A 21,375-nucleotide genomic window follows, 5' to 3' on the forward strand; every position below is an offset into this window, starting at 1 on the left:
CAAAGGAAAAAATACTTGCAATATAACCCAAACGTATTGTAATCTGTGTAGCTACTAGTATTACATGAAGTGATTCAACTGAGTTCACATCTGCAGAAGAAAACAAGCAGTTTTCTTTTAAAGAAAACAAAAACCGAACTGCAGGAGGTAATTGGTTAAACACTTGGAGAAAGTGTTGATTGAAATATTAAGCCCTTTGTGGGAGTGAAGTATTGCACGGTTTCAGAGCAACTGTTTTCTTCACATCATTTTATTCATCGGTTTCAGTTCAATATGTAGTTAATTCAAGGCTGGGGAACTGATTGACAGTTGTAAAAATGGCATAATTAGTTTTCCCTTTTTAATTTCTGTGTAGAAGAGATACGAGAGGAAATGACTTTGACTGCTGAAGGTCTCAGTGACCAGAAACAACCAGTTATTTATTAATGATAGATTTTTTGTTTAATGCTTTAAAAGAAAAAATATTCTATCTACCTTTTTTTGTAAGCATTTGATGTTCTTTACAAGCTCATCCGCTTGCTCATTTGTTTTGTGGATAACAGTGAATCATTTTTCCTTGCCAGTACCACAAAGGAGGCAGTGGTCCCTTCCAAATCCTACAAGAACCGTGCTTCACGCTTGCCCCTTTTCTCCAGAGGACCCTCTTCGTTTGGCGTTGTCATCATACTGGCTGCCATAGACCTCATTTTATTTATTTTTTATGTCCTTTTCTCCCTTGGACACTTGCAGGGCCGTGCCAAGGTGCACGTTCCTCATGTCAGGCAGGTGCAGAGAAGTCCCAGTCCAAGCTGTGGTGAGCGCAGCAGAGTCCTAGCACGGCCAGCTCTGATTTTCACCCTTCCCCAGAAAGGCAGGGAGGAGGGGAAGGATCCTCCTAGGATCCCCTTTGCTGTTTCTGACCTCTCTGCAGCATCCACGCTGTCTTTCTTCCTCTGGGCAGGTTCTGTAGTGCATCATCACCACCAGCACAGCTTAGCTATAGACACCTTTTTAAGAGGCTGAGGCATACCAACCGTTGATGCTGTTAGCTGGTGCCATGTACTCGGAGAAATATCTTCTACCTTAATGACTTTCTTTTCTCCTTATAGCCGCTATGTCAGCAAGCAGAGAAATTCTAGCTGTTCGAGCTCTTGCCGAGGAGAATACACTCGTCAGTTCACTGGAGGCAGCGTGTCCCGTTATCCTGCCCCTGCCTCTAGGAATGCTCCATGTGCTCCACCAGGACATGGGCACTGGACCGCTGAAACACAGACGCTGATGTTACCAGGGCTTGCTCCCAGGTTAGAAAAACCCCAGATAAAGCACGGAGCCATCTCTCCACGAGCAGTCCTTCATCTGAGGGACAGTTCTTGATACAAGGTCTGTGACCAACCCGTTATATTAATCTGGCCTGTAGGTCAGCCTTTTATGAGGTTTTCAGTGCTAGCTCTAGCACAGGAGCTACTATGGAGCTTTGGGGGGAAAGAAACCTATTGGGTGCCAGATGCTGTTCCTCGTGTGGTCAGGATGTGCTAGGCAGTGTGAGGAGGGAGCTGTCTCTGGTGACAGAAGTCCCATTTGTGGCTTGGACCTGTCTCCAGACAATACTGGGCCCTGCGTGTGTCATCACCAGGTTCCTAGGGGTAATATTTGGCTCCTATTCCAACAAAATAAAGCCATGACCACAGATTTCAGTTGGTGTTTCATTGGTGTTTCCACCTTTATATCTTTATTACTGCAACACTCCTAGGAAAAAAAGGCAGAAGGTATTGCCCTGATCTACCGCATACCTCTGAGGGTCTTCATCCCTCCTCTCTATGTTTATATGGCTGTTTCTTTCCTCCTTTTGGCAGTCAGCTAGCGCCTTTTAGCAGTGCCTGGTCTGTCATGGTGGACACGCTGATTTTGGAGGATGCCATTGCAGGCCAGCCAGGAGGGTTTGACATGTTGGTACCTATTCACTTACTCCAGCTCCCTCTTAAGAGAAAGGGTCGCTGGGTCAGGGGAGCCCCAGGGCTCTCTAGTAGCTCAATGGGAAAGGATTTCACAGCAGTCATCTTCTGACACCCCACATGAAATGAGAACGGCAGGCAGTTTGGGGCTCGAGGTGTCACATTTCCTTTATCTGAAAACTCCCATTGTTGATTTCTGGCAACTTCATTCTGGCTTTATACCAAGGGGATCTTTGCATAAACCTCTGAATTTGCAAAACGCTGACTGGGTTTCCAAATTGCCACAAGTGTTTCAGAGGCAGTTGTGCTCTGCATTCAGTCAGTGAAGCTCCATCATTAGTTCCGAATAATGCTGCTGGAGTTGTCAGCAGCAGCCAGGGTGTTTGGAAGCGCCTTGCCCACGTTAGATACTTCAGAGACGGGGACTGAGGAGTGGAGGTGGCTAATAAAGCCCAGGGAGACTCAGAGCAGCAGATCACCCATTCCGTGGTGCTTAGCTTGCATGTAGGAAGCCCAGGCTGGTGAATCAGCCAGAGCTGGGCCAACACAAGTCCTGTTCCCGGCATTAACGGGGGCAGTGCTTGAATCAGTGTTGGCCAAAGCCTTGCTTCTCCAGAATGGGTTTGCTGCCTTTGAACTCCTCCTGGCTCAGCTCAGGCTTGTGCTGTGGCAGGGGCTGGAGACAGCCTTGCTCTCCCAGCCCACGCAGCATCCGGAGCCTCTGTCTTCTTCTGTGCCAGGCTTGGCCTCCAGCAGTTCCAGTTGTGGCTTCCTCCTTTCCATTTTCCCAGGGCTCGCTCGCTCAAAAGACAAAGCGTGGCTTCGAGCAGAGTCACGCTCTGCGCTACGGCAGCTCTCCTTGCCTGTTCATGTAAGTACAGCAAGCTCACCTTGACCATTGGTAACAGATGTCTCCTCCTTGGGGTGGCCTGTCCACTCTGGGAGCCCAAGGGCCTGCTGGAAAAAAAAAGGTTTGCAAGACAGTGTGGCAGTGTGGCAGAGTTCAGAGCCATGAGAAAGCCCACCCTAATTTTTTGCTTCCTCAGAGCGGAGGTGTCAGTCCATCCCTGATGGCCAGCAGCTTTTTAATTTTTATATCTACAATATCAGGCTTTCCAGATGGTCCCTGAGATTGTTTACCTCACGGTGAAATACAGAGACGTCTCTTTCTGTTTGGAAATTATCCCAAGAGATAACAATGTGTTGGAGCTTGCCACCCAACGTGCAAAAGCAGATGTTGATCGGAGCAGGCTCGTTCCAGCTCGAGCAGTGCTTGTGGCTTTGCTCAGGAGTGTCTCCAGGTCTGATATCTGCCGAAGAGATGTTCGGAGCCACCCACCTTCATTTCTCCTTTATCGCCATCCATTTGCTCTTCTGGCTTTGCAGACTGAGAGGAGATGCTGGTTCCCAGGAGGGCCAGGGTCACAAACACAAGGAAACCAGAAGTCCCTGGTTCCAACTGCTTGTGGCTCCCGATTGCAGAGTATCAGTAGGTATGCAAAAGACACCTCAAAAGCTCCCGGTGCTGGTCAGTAACCTTATTTCAGTCGGCAAGAGTATAAGTGGAACAATGTTGTCCAGTTTTGGGATGTTTTTATTACATCTCTGTTTCTGACCAAACACAGTTTACAGGTATTCAGAGTCCAATTCTTACAGTTTTTCATGCTAGAAAATCACAGTCAACCCTCATTATTTTCTGCTCAGGCCATATATATTTTAAAATACCTATGATTGCTTAAATATGTAGCCTTCCCATCTGAATGGCAAAAAAACGCCGGTTTATTCAATAGGACAGTGGCCTGAAGTTGCAAATTAATGTTGATTTAGTGGTTACTGATGAATGAGAAGCTGGGCATCTTTCAGGAAATAGCTGATGGGGAAAGGCAAAACAAAGGGTTTTTAAAATTGATTACTTTAATCAGCATGTCCTATTACTTTATTTAAAACAGAATGTAAATCTGCCTACACTGGATTTGTTGAATCAAACAGGCATCTCTCAATTGTAGACTTTCCAGAGTAAATTACAATTGAACAAAAATTATAATATCTGATTGAGATTGTAACATATAATATTTATCATTTCTACAAATATTTGTTTTGTTGGGAACCAAACTGGTGCCACCATTGCCAAAAGCCAATCCTCCTCATTCATTTTGTGGTCGTATAAATTTTCCTTTCCCTGTTTCTTTAGTGGTATCCCAAATTGTAACTTTTTTTAGCGGTCAACCAATCTTGGGTTGACTTTTCCCGTGCCTGAGGTCCACAGTGCTGATTTAGCAGAACAAAAACTTGAAAGATATTTCCTTTTTTTCTGTGCTGTTTATTATATCCTTCGCTACTGCTCTGAAGTTTAGGTCAACAAGAAACCACCGCTGCGGTCGGGCTGGCTCGTGGGAAGCGGCACCCAAATGGTTCCACTTTGTTGTCCGCTCGGGTCCGAGATGGTTCCCACAGAGCAGGCTGGTAGCTTCTGGCTTGTGCAGTGGATGAAATAGCCCAGCCAAGGATTGATTACCCTCTGGAAAGCCTTTCTACCTGCATCTGTATGCTTCCAGATGTTCTGTGCTGGGTGAGCGGTAGTTTAAGGAGAGCTAGGGTGGGTCCAGAGCTCGTGACCGTTCACATTCAAGCTTTACCAAGCCAGACATCAACAGCATGTCGGCTATAAACAGAATGTGAAATAATATTTTGAGTTCTTTTATAAAGTTAAATAAGTGCTCCGTGTTTGTTTATTCACTTCCTTAAAACCCTGGAATCCAGACCTATAAATACAGGCTGACTTCATGTTTACAATGAGGTTTGCTCTCACTTGAATTGACTGGCACTGCTTGTAAAAAATAGGATGTGGGTAGACCTGCAGGAAAAGGTGAATCTACTCATTATCAACGTGTGAATATTTCCCTGTTGTGAACAAGGGAAAACCAGTGCCAGAGCACCAGCCTCTCTCACTTTTCCTAAAACTGGTGATCCTGTTCACCAGCTGCTACAGAACAACAAGGAGAGAGCCTACAGCCAGGCTTCAGAGATTGAGCTTTGCACAAAGTTATTCACTGTAGGGCAAGCTTAATAGCAGATGGGTGTTTACAGAATCGTTGGGGTTGGAAGGGACCCTCGGATTCCAGAGATCATCAGGTCCAACCCCCTGCCAGAGCAGGTTGCCCAGGTAGGTGTCCAGATGGGCCTTGAATATCTCCAGAGAAGGAGCCTCCACAACCTCCCTTGGACAACCTGTTCCAGCGCTCCGTCATCCTCACTGTGAAGTTCTTTCGCATGCTGGTGCGGAACTTCCTGGGCTCCATTTTGTGGCCATTGTTGACCTTCGGTAAACAGTCAGCATTTCTTAGAAAGAATCATGGCCTGATATTTATCTTTTTTTTTTTTTTTTTGAATTGGGGATTCTTAATGTCATTTCTGCATTAGAGATTTCTAGCTGGAGTTTTGCCCTAATTCTCAGTAGAAGATGATGTAGGTTTACTAATCCAGGCGAGTTTTCTTAACAAATAAAACGACTTTTCAGATTTAACAAATTATCCCTGAATGTGATCTGCAGCTGAGCTTAACCAGTTTAGAAATCCTTTACCTCCTTGTTAAGTAGTATTATGACTTTATTCATACTTGAAAAATAGGTTTACAAGTTTGTGTTTACAAGTTTAAATCAATGATTTGATTTTTCTGAAATGTGGAGAACACTGCAAATTTACTGATTTAAGTTTATGTTTGAATTCGGTGCCATGGCTTTGAGTGGCTTGGAATGGACTAAAACCTAAAAGTTTCAGTAAAAATGTTAAATATGAAAAGCCATGTATATATAAATCAGAAACCTGCTCTAGTAAGTGTATGTATCAGATTTTAAAACCATGACAATGCAGTTTTTATTTAAATTTATTTTTGCTGAATAAAAAGCTTTAATTGTATCCTTTAGTATTAAAGCACGTATTTAATGTAGGTGCTTTTAGGCAAACATTAATTTTGCCTTGACACACATAAAAAAAATGCTTCCCACTCAAAAGAAAGTGGTTCAAGGAATTTTGATTGGGCAATTTAGGTTGAACTTTTGTAAGTGAAGTTGCTTGCTTAGGCATCACTCCAGCCCAAACTCGTGCACATCTTCAATTTTCTGCAGTCTGCGTAGCCTGTGAGACCTCTACTGACATGGGTAAAGTAACGAGCATGCAACATCTTTCCCAGATCGGATGTGCATACCTTCCTGCTAAATGCACTTTAATCGTTTGAATTAATTGTATGTTCGGTGTGCTTGCGAAGAGGAGAGCTGGCGCCTCTCAGAGCTCACCTGATCGTGCCAAAACACCCAGTGGTTGCTGCTCGTGGTAAAAAAATGAGATTCCTGTTCTTGTCTATGCCTGTGCCTGGGGAAAGGGAAATAAAAAAGAGAGAGACAGAGAGAGAGCATTTTGTTGCTTTTAATATGAGCTTCCTTGGATTGGTTTGCCTAACGAGAGCAGCCGTGACGCAGTGTTGTGTTTTATCAGTGCCCACCCCCAGCAGAATTCCTTGCTTAAGAGGAGGCAGATTTCCACCTCCCGCATGCGGCTCCGGACTCGCGCTGATGCTTCTCGGTGTTGTCTTGCGGGCTCCCCTGTGCCAGCGAGAGTTTTACCCGAGGACCGCCCGCGTAAGTTGCAGCGCTCCTTATACCCTCTGGAAGTTTGCATGCTCAGATGTGGCTGTGCCGAGCGATAGGCTATCTATTTTAGACTTCAGCCTCTATTTGCAATCAGGAAGGCAAGCTGCTGGAAGAACCGAGCTCCTGTTTCTCTTGAAACAACTTTTAGATTCTGGGTGAGTTCTAAAGATTTCTGTGCTTGGCTTTCTTGTATATAAATGTGTTTTTGATAGCCACAAGCACTTGTTTTCACTTTTTTTTTTTTTCTGAATGGATCCTAGAAATCATAAAAACCATTTGCATTTTAGAAGGACTTTGTTCAGTCACTGAAGGATAAAGCTGTACTTTAGTTAGAGAAAAAGATATTTATCAGCAGATGAACAACAAGTACTTGTTGATACTTTACCTAGCTCGCTTTGCTGGTTTGTAGAATTGCTGCTTTAGCATGACTGCTGTCTGTGCTTTTAGTGAAAGTTTTCGGCAGCGCAATTTCACTCTAAGTATTTTATCTGCATTTTTGACCTTTCAGTGTGGGAACAGAGGTTGATAGGGACTGGGAAAACGAAGCATCCCCTGCAAGTTTTGGGAGCTGAAGGTGACAGCCGCTCTCTGCAGTGTTAAACTTGATAGGAGCCGCTGGAAAGCTGCGAACTTCAGAGCTGTTTCCATGTCGAGTCTAGTGCCAAGTATGCACAAACACATCACGGCCGTGTTAAAATAGGAACTGATTGATACAAAAACTGCTTCTGTGTATGCGGTAATTAATTTTTTAAAGTAAGTCGAGGGTGCTTTTTGTGTCCTGGAGTATTAAACTTGCATCATGCTTGGCCTTGTGACAAGCCCTGTGCATGTAATTTAGAGCCATATAGGGATGTTCTTCGTCTTGAACCACTTGAATTGTACCACCTTTCGTATTGCAGATGTAATATTAGTAGCTTCAAGCTGATACTTTGTGAGCCTTATGGCCTGAGCAGGAAATAGAAAAGATAAGAACTATTTCTGCAAACTGTGCCAGGAGCTCTGCTTATGAACCAGGTTTGATTTCTGTGCAGCGCTGTATTTAGTACCAACAAGCTGCAATGCCAGAGCTGTTAAGAATTTAGAAGATCCCTGTGCCTATATGCATAGGTGGGAAGCTAGACAAATGGGTCTGCTGTAAAGCACAGCGTACAAAAATCTGGGGGGTGTGGAATAACCTCGTGGAAGCTCCGGTGTGGTAAGCATTTGAGACAGACTTTTCAGCCACCGGTAACTGGAAGTGAAGGTTTTGTCGGTGCGAATTAAATGTGTCTGTAATGAAATGTCTGCTGCCTTGAGCACTGCAGGGGAAAGGAGATCATCCTCCCCCATACCTCTTGCCATAATGCGAAGTGGAGTAGTTGTAATAGTTATCTTTAGAAATGCCAAATTAGCTGCTGTCTTTTGATTTTTTGCTCATACTTGGGCAACAACAGCAAAAAAAAAAACAACACAACAGCGGTCGAAAATGGAAACTCGCTGAATCCCTGTCCTGTCTGCAGCAGGATGAAGTTTTAAACTCCAGCATGGGGCTCTTCGGAGAGGTGCAGGGGTGCTTGCAGCGGGAGTTATGTGTGTTTTAATGTTTCATGTGAATGCAAGGGATTCTCCCCTGGTTTTCAGCAGAGAGAAGAGTAAAGGGCGCTTATCGGGTCTCTGTTTGCTCCCTCTATGTCACCCCGTTGGATTGCCGGTGGGTAATGCACTTAGATTGCTTCCTCAGACTTTGAACTTAGTCCCGAGCTTTTATTTAATCGTTCGTCCTTGTTGTTAGGTGGCTCTTCAGCAGCAAGCTGGCTACGAATTAAGAGCTGACAGCATTATCTTTCCAATTTCATGTTAATTGTTCACTAAAATCTTGCCTATGCTTAGAAGTGTGCTGTGAATAGTTTCCGGAATAGCTCCGTTGGTGAATACCCATATATAAACATGTCCTAAGATGATCTCCTGGTTCCCGGCGCTTTCCTGCGGACTTGCTTGTCGCTCGGGATGAGCGGAGGTGCTCCTCACCTGCCTGCTGCTCTGCTCTCTCCCTCAGGGAAGGAAGGAGTAGCGCCTTGTGTCGGCACAGCCCTGAGAAGATGTGCGGCTAGGAGCAAACTGAAATCACAGGGGGGTGTCTGGATCGTCTGCCAGGGAGACACAGGGACGTGCTTAGCATTGCCAAAAATCAGGTTTTCCTCACCGAGGTGTGAGTTCTGTAGGTTACCACGTCCACTTCAAGAGCCCAAAGCTTCAACCCACAGCCCAGCAGAGTACACCACGCCAATTATTGATCCTAAGAAAACCGTGTTAGCTCAAAACCTCGCCTTTAATGCCGATATAGCTCCCAGTAGGTGCAGCGCTTCCCCCGAGGCCTGGCATCCGGAGGGGGAGCACTGCCGGCCCCGCAGGTGAGGCAGAGGATTTCCTAGCACTTTCATCACGTTTGGCATTCGCAGAGGCGTGTTGATGAAACGCAAGGCGAATACGACAGGCTGCGGACTTCCAGCTCTCGTGCAAAGAGCCGGCGATCTGTCAGTCACCTCTGCATGACGATTTTTCCCCCCCGTTTCTTTTTCGTCCCAGTGGTAACATGAAATACCGCAGGCTCGCGAGTAAGATTAGGTGATGAGGGGCATAGCTCAGCGTGCCCGAGCATGCCAGATGTATTTTGGGCTCCAGAAAGAAGCACGCTACAAGATTTAGTCTGTATTTAGTCACTGGCCTACTTTGCAGGATATTTTGCATTTCTGAAAACTTTTACAGTGGAGCAGATGTGTCCTTTTATTTTTCCCCCCCTGTTTCTTTCTTTAAATGTTTAACATCTCCTGCTTAGGGGGAAAGTAGTAACACCTAGCCACCCGAGTGCTGCCCGCCTGCTAGTTCCCAAACGTGCTGATTCCCTTTCCTCTTTTCACTTTGATTTTGGTCGTGTTCAAGACAAGGTGCTGCTGTGTTCTGCCCCTGGTGAAAACGAGTCGAGTCTTTGGCAGAGGGCCTCTTTGGACCTCCTAGTGCTGAACTGTCACCTTGCATAACGTGACAGGAGCGGTGGCTCCGTGCCGCAGGCATCCTTCCCTCCTTGTATCCCCTGTCAGGGAGGGAGGTCGTGCAGCTGCCTCTCCAAGCCCTGTGCCGAGAGCCCTGCCAGCACACTTCGGGAGACTCTTTGGCCTTCGAGAGGAGTTTTAGGAGCTCCCTCGGCCCCCGTTACCACGCCTGCATGCTTCCAGTCTCCTTTTCTTAGGGGCTGTCTGGAGCTCTTCCCTCGGGGAGGCTGGTAAGGGCAGCCTTGTGGCTTGGCGGCTTCTTTGGGAAGCTGGAGGAGACGGGTCGGACAAACCCTGTCCTGTGAGCTCTGCTATGGTGGGGAATGTCACAACCCCCGTGCCTTCCCTCGTCCAAGAGGTCAGGTCACCGCAGCACATTGGTAGCTTGCTTGGTAGGTGGAGGAGAGGACATCTCTGCTGGGAGAAAGGGTTTGCTTGCGTCCTGCGGGTCTGAAGCGAATGGGGCTCTTGTAACCACAGTGTGTGTGGATTTCAGGCAGGTTTGCTCATTTTCTGGAGAGGAAACGGAGGCACAGAGGGTAACCTGGCCAAGTTGCTGTGCAAATCCAAGGGTAAGAAATTTGGTCTTGAATCTCCATCACCAAGGAAGGAGCCTGGTCCAGCATTTTATCTCCTAGTAAAAACGCGACATACATAAATAGAGTTTTTTTAATGAATGAATTTAACGGAGTAAGGCAAAATGTTTCTCTTTCCCCAGGCTTGCACACTCACGCTCTTTGTGGAGAACTTGAAAGCGATGGTCCCCAACCCAGGCAGCAGTGAGTCAGTTCTTGCACTGCTGGGCTATTGAAATCCTTCCCAATCACCTGAAAACACAGGGCCAAAGTCTGAAACACTCAAGCCACTGCTTCATCAACACTTTATCTTGAGTAATCACATTTTTTGTTGTGGTTACATCTGAAGCAACCTACATAACAAGGCTCTCACCGTGCACTGAGCTAGGCTGGTTGGGAAAGGCTCATAGGGTATGGGGCAGGCGTTGGCATCCGAGTTCTGGCTTCCTTCACAGGCAGACAAGCACTAACTAGAATTACTTCTTCCAAATAGTGTTAGCCTTTCTCTGTCTCTCCCCAGTCCTTTCCCACTCACAGGGCTGAGCACTCATGAATTATACAGGGGCAACAAGTCTTCAAACATGAAAAATGCATTGGGGCTTCGTTTTCTCATGTTATCTCATAGTATAAAAATCCTTACACAAATGTTTTCAGCAGTTAAGACCTTCCAAGATGTTATTTTAGAGTGCAAGTTGTTCAGGGGTTGATGTCTGCTCCATATCTGGAAATGACTGGAGCAACAATCGCTCAGCCTCTTTGGAGTCTGGAGAAAGGAGAGAAATCTTTTATCCTCGACATGTATGTTTGGAGAAAATGTCAATCCTTGACGTGAGCTTTCAGGTTATCCAGGGAACAATTACTTAATATCAATGCATGTTTCCCTCTTGGTCGTTCTCTGGATCCAGGAATATGCAAATTCTCTTAATTTTCTTCATTTCATCATTATGTCCAAGGTGTTGGACTTCCTTTTCAGAGACCCTTCCTCCTTCCTACCACAGACCTACACTGCATTGGGGTCATCAAAAGAAATTCAGCCTGGTTTGAGCTGTGGGTAATGGGTTTATGTTGAATGAGGCTGAGGAGAGAGAACAGGTGTTGGGCTCGGTGTTTTTCATCTGACGGCCCCCAGGTGTCCTGAAATGTTTCTTATGATGCTGGGAATTTGCTGCTGGATGTTTCTTTGCCCCCTCACCACCTCCAAAATGGCACTTTTCTGGAGCCACGCGGAGCGGGTGGGAAGGCAGAAGGTGGCATGAGGTAGCTTCGTGGTGGCTGCTAGGGGAAGAGCAGCAGCCCATGGAAGAGGCAGATGCATTTGTGTTGGCGGGGGGTGTTTGGGGCAGCTCTTCCAGCCTCTAGCAGCCTTGGTCGCTCCATTTAGCAGGATCCAGCTCGGGTTCAGTGATGCTTTGTGTCCATGACAGCCTACATAAAGATAAAGAGCTTGAGGGGGGACAAGTATGTGAAGGATTCACACTGTCTGGCTGAGCCGAGTCTAGGAAATAGTGGTTTTTTCCTGACACACTCTTGAAAATGGTATATCTGGTTTCTAACTGCCTCTGTTTCATAACAGTAAAAGATAGGTGATAGCATCATGTAAAAGGGATTTTTTTTTTTTAAATTTGGTTTATATAAATATACTTAATGGCTCTTGTCGACCTAGAAATAGAGATATGCACTTTTGTTTGGTGAAGCTTTTATATTTTAAAGCCCTTTTCTCTCTGTGCGTTTTTGGTTTAAAGGTCTCTCTCATCTTTCAGATTAAACTAATTAAAGACTAATTAAGACATAGCTCCAAAGGACATTGTAAAAATGAAACCATCAAAAAATATTAAAAGATATGTATAAAAATGGTGTGAGTATAATGTGCCTGTTAGTAGTAATTGGTAACTATCTATCGGAAAGAGCTGAAAGCTTGAACTCTAAGACCCCTTCTAACCCAAACCATTCTACGATTTAACATTTTATTCACTTTTTTTTCTAGACTTATATAGATCTATAGGCATACATGGGTATATTGTGATCATTGTGCTGTTTCAGTGACTGAGAAGCTGTAAGAGAATTGTATTCTTGCTGCCTGGGATGTGATAACAGCAATATATGAATATTAATGCTCTTCAGAGTGGCGTTCTGTAGACAGACATCTAGATAAAATCGTTTTTCAAAGGGGTGCATCGCTGGCTGCAGCTGGCAAAACACGACAGCAATGTACATGGGCTGGGAGTCGGGCTGCATGGTGCAGTCTGTACGTCCTACATGTTCTATGCTCGCTTGGTGCAAAGAGCCAAAATGAATCCTCCTCTTAGAAAGAGGGCTTATCGCACTGCCTGGTGAATGCGACGCGAACAAAACCCCAACCTGTCTAAATCCTTTCAAAGCGACCAAAACATTTTCTCGGGCAGTGATACTGCAAGAAATGAGTTGCTTTAGAGGTGACCTAATTTTAACCTTTCCGAATTGCTTTATGATTTAGAACAGTCACGTGCCGAAGCAGGGTCCCGTTAGTGGGTTTAAATATCTGTTTACTACTGAAAACACGCACTGAGACGGGCTCTGCCGAGAACTCCCTCTTTTTTTTTTTTTTTAATTCTCTTTTATTTCTTTCTTTTGCAGGACAGGTCATCGCTGCTGTACCAGTTTGGGAGCAAAATATGGAATGTGCTTCACTGCTGACCGAGAGCAGGCAAATGAACAGTATTTATAGTAGTGTGAAAATCGGCAGTTAGCAGTTTCTTCACATTCTAACACCACCCAGCACTTTCCAGAGAGAACTCATTGTTTACAAGAAATCTGCTTTCCAAATCCATTAGGGTGCCCTCCAGCCTTGATTATTAACTATTTGCAAAGGGGAAACTGATCTACGCTGTGGGGAAAGATGGCAATGGATGAGCACCTGTGGATGGTCATTGTGGGTTTTATCATTGCTTTTATTTTAGCATTTTCGGTTGGTGCAAATGATGTTGCCAATTCTTTCGGGACTGCCGTGGGCTCTGGTGTAGTGACTTTGCGCCAGGCTTGCATTTTGGCTTCAGTTTTTGAAACCACTGGCTCAGTATTGCTGGGAGCAAAAGTAGGAGAAACGATCCGGAAAGGTATAATCGATGTTAACCTGTACAACGGCACCGAGCGTCTGCTGATGGCAGGAGAAGTTAGTGCTATGGTTGGTAAGTAATGCTTTCCCGTTCCAAGTAACATTCACTGTGTGTTTGTCATCCTGCTCACTGTGAATATTTTAATTAAGTTTAAATCTTCCCATCTTTTGGATGTGCCTGTCTGTTTTTGTGCAAATATAGGGGCCTGTATTCCCCTTTTAGGCTCCTGTTTTTTTTAAAGTACTTCTAATTAGTTATATTTTTCAGCTGTTCAGCCATTTAACTAATAGAAAAAAATGTTTAATGTAATGGATCATATATATGTATATTCGTAGGGTACTGAAAAAAATAATTTTGGAGATTTTTATTGTAAATGGAAAATATGTGAGCATACCCTTTTTACGACAGTACAGAAGATCCTGCAGAAATAGCAGTTTGCAATGAATAAGTACTAAAAGGAATTATCTAAATAGTTTAAAAAAAATACAGAAATCAAATGTATTTGCTTAAACTGGTTTTCTAACTGAGTGATTGCAATTAATCATACGCTTAATCCTGGCCCCTGACAAAACTTAAAGGAGCAGTACGGGCAGACGGTCACACATTTAAGGTATTTTTGCTTTCTCTGACTCAAACCAGCAGCAGTTCTGTGTACCTCCGGGTCCACTCTGTGCACCTTTGTTTGCAGTTAAATTAATCTCCGTTTAGAACAAATGGCATATTCTGAGGTAAGTAACATTAAGCCTTGGTATTTCTCCTTTGTTTATGTGCAAGGGGCTTTGTGAGCTTTTGGAGAGCTCCCATAAGGATCAGTAGCAGACCTGCTTTTAAAGGGCAGGATGCAACGAGCAGCAAACACTCTCCCCAGAGTCCTCAGGCAGAGCCTGCAGACAAAATAGGTGGATCCATGCAGAGACCTGCTGAACTGAACGTGGTTACTTTCCCATTTCTTCATTTATTTATTTTCTCTGTAACGGATCAAGATGGGCTTTAAGGACCGGTTTCTGGGCTAGTCTGAGGTGGTTTTGTCTGCGTGAGAGGGGAGAGGCTCCCCTTTGGCCTTCGCTGCTCCCGAGCCTCCTCAAGGCTGCCTGCCTTCTCCAGCCGAGAGCGGAGGTTGCTGCCGGCGCTGTGGCTGCTCCCCGAAGGCTCCTCATGCAGGGCAGGCGGCTCCAAGCAGCATCAGCACCCCTGGGCTCCCCATGGGCTCCCCTTCCTTGACGTCTCACAGCGCCAGCTGCAGGCTGCTGGTCTTTCCCTTGAGCTGTGGGACGGGTGGTTAGTCTCTGTGCTTCCTGAGATAGCTCCATCACTTCCGACTGGTGCATGCCTGTGGAAACGTAAGTGCCCTGCCTCTTCTGACCATCATTGCCTTTATAGCACCTGCGAACCCCTGCGGAGGAAGGGTCCTTTCCCTTTCCTGTATCTCCTCACGGCGTCCTGAACCCATCAGGGCAAAGTTTTATGTCCCTCATCCCCCCTGTGGAGGCAGCTGGTCAGAAGCTCAAAGAAAACAACTTATTTGCATGTGTATTTACATAAGGCTGTGTGAACTTCATGACCAGTTGCATTCCCTTCCTCCTGTAAGGGCATTAGGAATAAATTCCACATTTTAAATCTCTGAATTAAGCACAAGTTACAAACTGCAGGTTCCGTTTTTTTCCCCTCAAATCCACTGCCAGCTTTTCTCTGGATGTTTTTGTTGTGTTTTCTCTGAGCCTTCCTGTATGTTTTCTTTTCCTTGTTCTCTTTTTCCTCTGCATTTCTCCTCCCCTTTTCTCTCATGCATCGTGATCATGTTTCCATGAGTTAGCTTCTGAATTTTGATGAGGCTTAAATGAGTCTGGAAGAGTCCGCCAGCCGCAGTGTCCTCTTTCCAGATGTTGCTGGAAGATCTTCTGATGCTTGCAGCAAACAGCAGGTAGTGATTTTCAGGGCAAACACCTCCTGTAAGAGAGAAGGAAGCAGGGAGTGATGGGATGGTCCGGGGGTGACATAACCTGTGCCCACATTTTGCAGCGTAACATTTCGTAATGAAACCTACCGAAACGTTTGTTGGGTGCTGGGAGGTTGGGGACTCTTGCTCTTAAGGTGCTGCTGTGCTGGAGTATTTGTGTCGTGGGCCAGGACAAACTCTAGCGAGCCTTCTGGCTTCTGGGCTGGCTTTGCAAAGCTCGTGAGCATGCATTTTACACTGCGGAAGAGTTGAGACCTGGTGTTGATAGTTCAGGTGTCTGGCTTTGGGCGTTTCCAGCCCCAGAGGAAAGTTCTCCTCTGGCTTAATTTCTTTTTTTTTTTTTTCTCACTTAAACTTCTTTAGACCACACCTTGTCCTCCTCAGACCATCTGTGAGCCCTCCACCACTTTTCCTTCTGTTTGTGTTCTAGATGAAGCTGATTAAGTAAGAAATAGCTCCATACTCCCTCTTTTCCCTCCAAAAAAAAAAAAAGCCACCCCTCTCCACACATTTGCACTTTTTGCCTTGGATGCATTTTCCTTATTTTTTTTAAAGGATTTTTTTGTAATTACCTATTTGTGGCTGACATCTGTTTGTTCGCTTGGCTCTTTACAGATGCTACCATGTGTTTTCCCTTTCACCTCACTTCCACTTGCTGGTCTCTTAAGTTCATGTCAGAGGTTTCAAAGTGTACTTATTTTTATTTTAGTGTAGGGGAAGAGAGGCCAAAAAATTAAAGAGCAGGTGCTCCTTGTTTGATCTAGAGTTTCCGATAGTGATAGGAGTACCAGTTGTTTTGGGACAATGCCCCAGGAGAGGGCAGTTTTACAAACTGGTTGACTTCCAAACCTAGCTGCATATGATGCCAGCAAGTTGGTCTGGCGAGGCTGAGCGGTTTGGTATTTGTAAGGGGGAAAGCTGACCTTACAACAGCTTGTCTGAAGTGACAAAGCAGCCTCTGAATCTTTTTTATAGGTATACCTAGCATTCTTCTCTTCATTTCTCTGTATCTTCCCATCTGTCTTCACCAGCCTCTCTTGCCAGTGCTGCTCCCTTGCCATGCCTCCCCTCTGGCATTGCTCGTAGTTCCTTGCACAAGGGACATTGTGCAGCTTCAGGAGGCATCAGGAACTGGCTCCTTGCTCTCTCCCTTCTCGATGCCTGTCTTGTGGAGCTGCAAAACCTCATTGCAGCTCTTTTTTGGTGCTTTTGTACCGTGGTATGTAACCAGGCTCCGTTTCAAGAGCTTCAAGCCATCCGCTCCTGGTAGAGCTGAGGATGAAGGCTGGGATTTGAGTGACAGTGTGTGTTCAGCAGCCTGGCTTTGTCACCCGTGTCTACTGCAGGTCTGTTGGGACTGGTGACACGAGCCAGAAATTACAGGATCTTTCACTGCAGTTTGATTGCTGCTGTTAGAGCTTCTGAGCACACGAAGATTTCCTCTCAAGACCATGAAGTCTCAAGATCAAGAAGAGATACTAAGAATTCTCTAATATTGGGCAAGATCAACAGAAAACCTGAGTCACCGCCAAAATGATTTTGGTCTCCTCACATGAGCGGAGCAGGGAATCTGGGTCCTTCTAGGACGTTTAATGCTTCAGTGTGAAACTGGGTTGACGTGGAGCTGGGTGTCCAACAGCCGTCTGTCTGATCCAACTACTGAAAATACAAGGTCTGCTCTGTGGTGCTAGGGTTCTTTTTTTTCAACAGCCCGAGTTGTCCAGTGCTGCAAATGAAGGTGGTGAGAGCATCCTCTCACCCTCCTCAGTCTGTTTTCCCTGCAGAGGACTCTGGACAGTGGCCACGCACCACTGAGAAGAGGCCCAAATATTCCCTGAGCCAGGATTTGAGCCCTTTCCTTGTAGCGTCTGAATTCAGGAGCATGGGTAGTGCATCGGTGAAACTGTGACACTTCTGACACTGATCTCTTGGAGGCTTCCAGGTTCATCTCTCAAGAATCAGGTTTTCTAAGCTTAATGAGCTTTCTAAGCTTGAAACCGGGAGCTGTTTGCGTATTCAGTCTGATGGGCTAAATAGTGAAAAATAGTGAAAGCCTTCAAAAAAGAGCAGACCTCTTGTGCAGCGTTAAGTGCTTTAGTAATAAAAAAATTGCAAAGAAGATGGAGTGTTTAAAGCTGCTATTAGACCGTCACAGTGTCTGCTTTTAGAGACAGAGCAGGAACAAAACTCTCTTTGGGAGATCTCTATTGTGCATGTGGAGCGTAGGCAGCACTCGTAAAAGAACGTGGGTACGTGGCTAAGAATTTTCTGCGTGACACTACTGTTACTATTGTTGTTTACAGCTTGTGTTTTTTCCCCCCCTCCTTCACTTTCTAGGTTCTGCTGTTTGGCAGCTGATTGCATCTTTCTTGAAACTCCCGATATCGGGGACCCATTGCATCGTAGGTGCTACAATTGGCTTTTCCCTCGTCGCAATTGGCACACAGGGAGTCCAGTGGATGCAACTTGTCAAGATTGGTAATTGCCATTTCCTTTAATGTGGCAGGGTATGTCAAACAGCGTGTACTGACTGCAGAAGCTTTCTCAGAAATGTGCCCTGTGCTGGTAGCACTCCCTTCTTAAATTATTTTTTACCTAAGGGCTGCAGCACTTGCATTTTACCCATGAAAGGGGTAAAACACAAGTTGTGCTTCCCCAGCAGTAAGCTGAAGAGGAGACATCGTGCCTCCCAGACATGCTTCAAGGTGACACTCCTCTTGCAGTTCTTTTTGTGGCAGCTCATACCACCCCGTTCTCGCTCTGAGCAACGCTAGCCATCATGTGAATGCCCACCGTCATGTTTTTCTCCACCCACCAGCTCCAGGGAGGCGAAAGCTGGGCGCGCGGCACATGCTTAAATCACAGCCTCCCACTGCCACGGTCAGCATTGCCAAGCGTGGATGTGAAGGAGGTTTCTGTATTGTTTTGTAAGCCTTGTAACCCAAGACGCAGCCTAAACCCTGCATTAAAAGCACTTGAGGTTGAAGGCATGGAAATAGAGTTGAGCTTTAGAGAAGCTAGAGTAAGGCGTTTTTTCTTTTAATTCTGTCAAAAGTAAAATAAAGTTTGTAGCAAGCCTGAGATGACAGCAGAATCAATCTGTTAACTGTGTCACAAACAATAAATCACTCTGGGTAGGATTTCCAGAGCGCTGCCCTAATCCTGTTTTATTGAAATCAGTGGGAGTTTTGCCACCCACTTCAGTTAAATCAGTCCTGAACACTTGCAAATCTTGCCCGCAAAAAAAATTATGCACATTGTTCACTGCAGTGGATGCTTCTGTGGCATTTTGGAAATCAAGACTTTTACCCTGTGAGCAGCATGGCGTCCTACTAGGTGCAGTTATTCCCACTTGCTTGCACCACTCACAGTCGTGGTGATTAGGAAATGACAGGGGTTCTCTTGGTCTACTCTGCATCAGCCAGGAAGAAATTTTCCTGATTAATTTGATAAATAAACTTGCAAAATTATCTGGAAATGTTTTGGCTGACGTTTCTAATAGTGCCAAGCATTACTTTAGCTTTCACGAGTGTTGGTGGTAATTTAGCTGCACCACTTATAAGTAAATATCTGGAATATTCTTTCCAGATGTACAGTACAGGAACCATTCTGAATGCATTGCTCACTGACCACTAGCTGCTTAACTATTATGCAAGTATGTTATATATTTCATGTTCTTTTCTTTCTTTTTTTCAACACAGTTGCCTCTTGGTTTATTTCCCCACTGTTGTCTGGCTTGATGTCTGGAGTACTCTTTGTGCTGATTAGATTCTTCATTTTAAAGAAGGTAAATGAATTTCACCGTTATAATGAACGCTTCTTACGAAGACTGTGTTCTAGCCTGTCATTTGAGTGCTGGCATTTCCACTGGGTTGAAAGTCTGTGGCTTGCTTTTTGGATAGGAGACCTGTCATTTTTTGTCTAGCTGTTGGAACTGTATTTGCTCTTAGCGATTCTAAAAGCTCAGAGTAAGTAACAAAACACATATTTGAGGTTTAGAAAGTGCTATGCAAGTGCATCAGAAGCTAATTGATATTGTATATTATGTTTCATTGAAAGATGATACATTGAGATGCTGGTTTATTAGTACAAAGTTCTCGGCCTTGACTTAGCCTCATGATAGCAATTCCAACTGTTATTTAAAAAGAATAGTCCTCACTGGGGGATACTCTCATTAATATTTCACAGAAATTCTAAGCTTTGGTTTTCTAGTGCATCAGATGTTAGAAGACGGGCATCTGTGTATTCCTAGATTCTCAAGAAATTTGAATCCACGTGTTTTAGTGACCTCAGTCAGAAGTGGCAACTTTGAGGTAGCATCAATCTGTCTGTCTCCAGTGTAGATGACGATTTGCTTGCCACCCTGCAAGGGCTGGAAACCAGAGTACTTTTATTTGCTCTTTCTATTTCTCTCGCACCATTCAGCATGCTAAAATGGGGGGTACAACACATGACAAGGATCTAAAATAAGGGACACTATGTTAGTGGTTATACAGGGAACTTAAATAGATGAGGAATTAATTCTTTTGCTATAAATAACACCACCTGTAACCCCAGCTTCATCGTTCTTTAGTTCTGATGTAAATAAATGTCAGTGATAAAAGCAGATGATAAGTCTGAATGGACACAGCTTTGAATTTAAAATGACTCAAGCTGCACGAAGGACGAGATATTCTAGGGAAAAAAGTTCCTCTATTACGTTCAAAACCTAACAGCTTAGGAAATTAATCATCAAAATCACACGAATGTGCCCTTGTACGCATGCCCCTGCGGAGAGTGGCGCGAGGCCACTGCACCCTGCTCTCCACCGCCTTTTGTTGCTCGTGGCAGCAAGAAACAAAACCTGACTAACCAGCCCGTGGTTTCGCCAGGCTCTTCCCAGCCACACGGAGCCTGTCAAGGGGCCAAAGCTCTCTCTTCACAAAGGCTTTTTCCACGCTTTGCACAGTGCATTTCCGCTGCGCCGTCAGCTTGTGAGCAGCAGAGGCACGAGGCCATGGTGGCCGCCTGCCTCCTGTGCCCACCTCTGAGCTCTGCGCCGGACAGCGAGGCACAGCCATGGGCTAGGTTCAGGTAAAATGCTCTATGTGGCAACCAGAACAGCCCCCTATGAAGGAAAACACTCACAGAAAGAAGCTTGCCCCCCCCAGGTGTGAGAATTAAAGCCAGCAGGTCTGCAGCAGACCTGAAGCTATAACCCATGGTGCCCATGACCAGTGTTGAGCTTCCCCAGACTGCTGGCACTGGCCAAGACCAGCGTTGTGGGTTCAGGTGTAACCACACGGGTCAACATCCTTCCCTCAGCATCGTTCTGGAGGTTCCACCTGCCTGGCACTGGCTTGGGAGCACGTGTTTTCCTCACGTTGGCTCATGCTGACGTTAATCTGGTGGAAAACCCAGCTAATGCTTCCCTTTTTTTCCTGGTTTCTCTGCAGGAAGACCCCGTGCCCAATGGTCTCCGCGCACTTCCAGTGTTCTATGCTGCTACCATCGCTATTAATGTGTTTTCCATCATGTACACGGGGGCACCAGGTGAGTGAGCTGTCTGCCGTGGGAGGCCTAGCAGGGAGGCTTCCTGCAGCCACGGTGTCGTGTTAGTTTTGTGTAAAGATGCTCCACCGGCGTGCTGTCACAGAGCCGTGAGTGCTGCACAGCTCTTTTCTTTGTTAGGAGTTAATGAGGGCAAGAGTAAGCCATTTATTTGCATGTGCTTCCATTCATACATGAGTTTTTGTTACTCCCTCTTGATCACTCTATTTAGGGGGGCAAGGCACAGCTAGGAAAAAATTCCACTTTAGAGGAAAGGGAAATATTGAGCTCCCAGTTTGGCTTCATATATCTGAATTTAAATAGTTGTATTTGAGCTCTCAGTGGTATTGCAGATACATACAGAAAGGAGGGAATGTTCAGAGTGGTCAGGGAGGCTGTATGCACTACATCTAATGCTGTAACTCCACTGAAATCAACAGAGTCACTGTTCTGGCAAATCTGGCACAGCTCCTATTAATTAAATTTACTTCTTTATTTCCCTTCAATGATGAGAAGCGCCAAGCCTGTTTCTGCATTTAATGCATCTTCTCTCTTGGGTGCTGTGTTTTTTCATTGCGACTCAGTAGAAGGAAATGATGCATCATTTTTGTGACTCT

General features: G+C 45.4%; 1 protein-coding gene across 6 annotated transcripts in view; it reads left to right on the forward strand.

The window, feature by feature from the left end:
• The window catches only part of SLC20A2 (solute carrier family 20 member 2), a 56,103-nt gene that overhangs the window by 12,043 nt on the left and 22,685 nt on the right, over positions 1-21,375 (forward strand). For 2 of the 6 annotated variants that reach the window (XM_083833133.1, XM_083833131.1), the window contains exons 2-5: positions 12,794-13,344; positions 17,567-17,707; positions 18,931-19,016; positions 20,665-20,761. In XM_083833133.1, the coding sequence (XP_083689259.1) occupies positions 13,056-13,344; positions 17,567-17,707; positions 18,931-19,016; positions 20,665-20,761 (613 nt within the window). In that variant the 5' untranslated portion in view covers positions 12,794-13,055. Of the gene's footprint in view, positions 1-5,883; positions 6,732-12,793; positions 13,345-17,566; positions 17,708-18,930; positions 19,017-20,664; positions 20,762-21,375 lie in introns of those variants that run through there. The other 4 variants (XM_083833132.1, XM_083833134.1, XM_083833129.1 and 1 more) reach the window with 4 other exon arrangements.

The sequence above is a fragment of the Anser anser genome (genome assembly GCF_964211835.1).
Source record: "Anser anser genome assembly, chromosome: 4".
Classification (NCBI taxonomy): Eukaryota; Metazoa; Chordata; class Aves; order Anseriformes; family Anatidae; genus Anser; species Anser anser.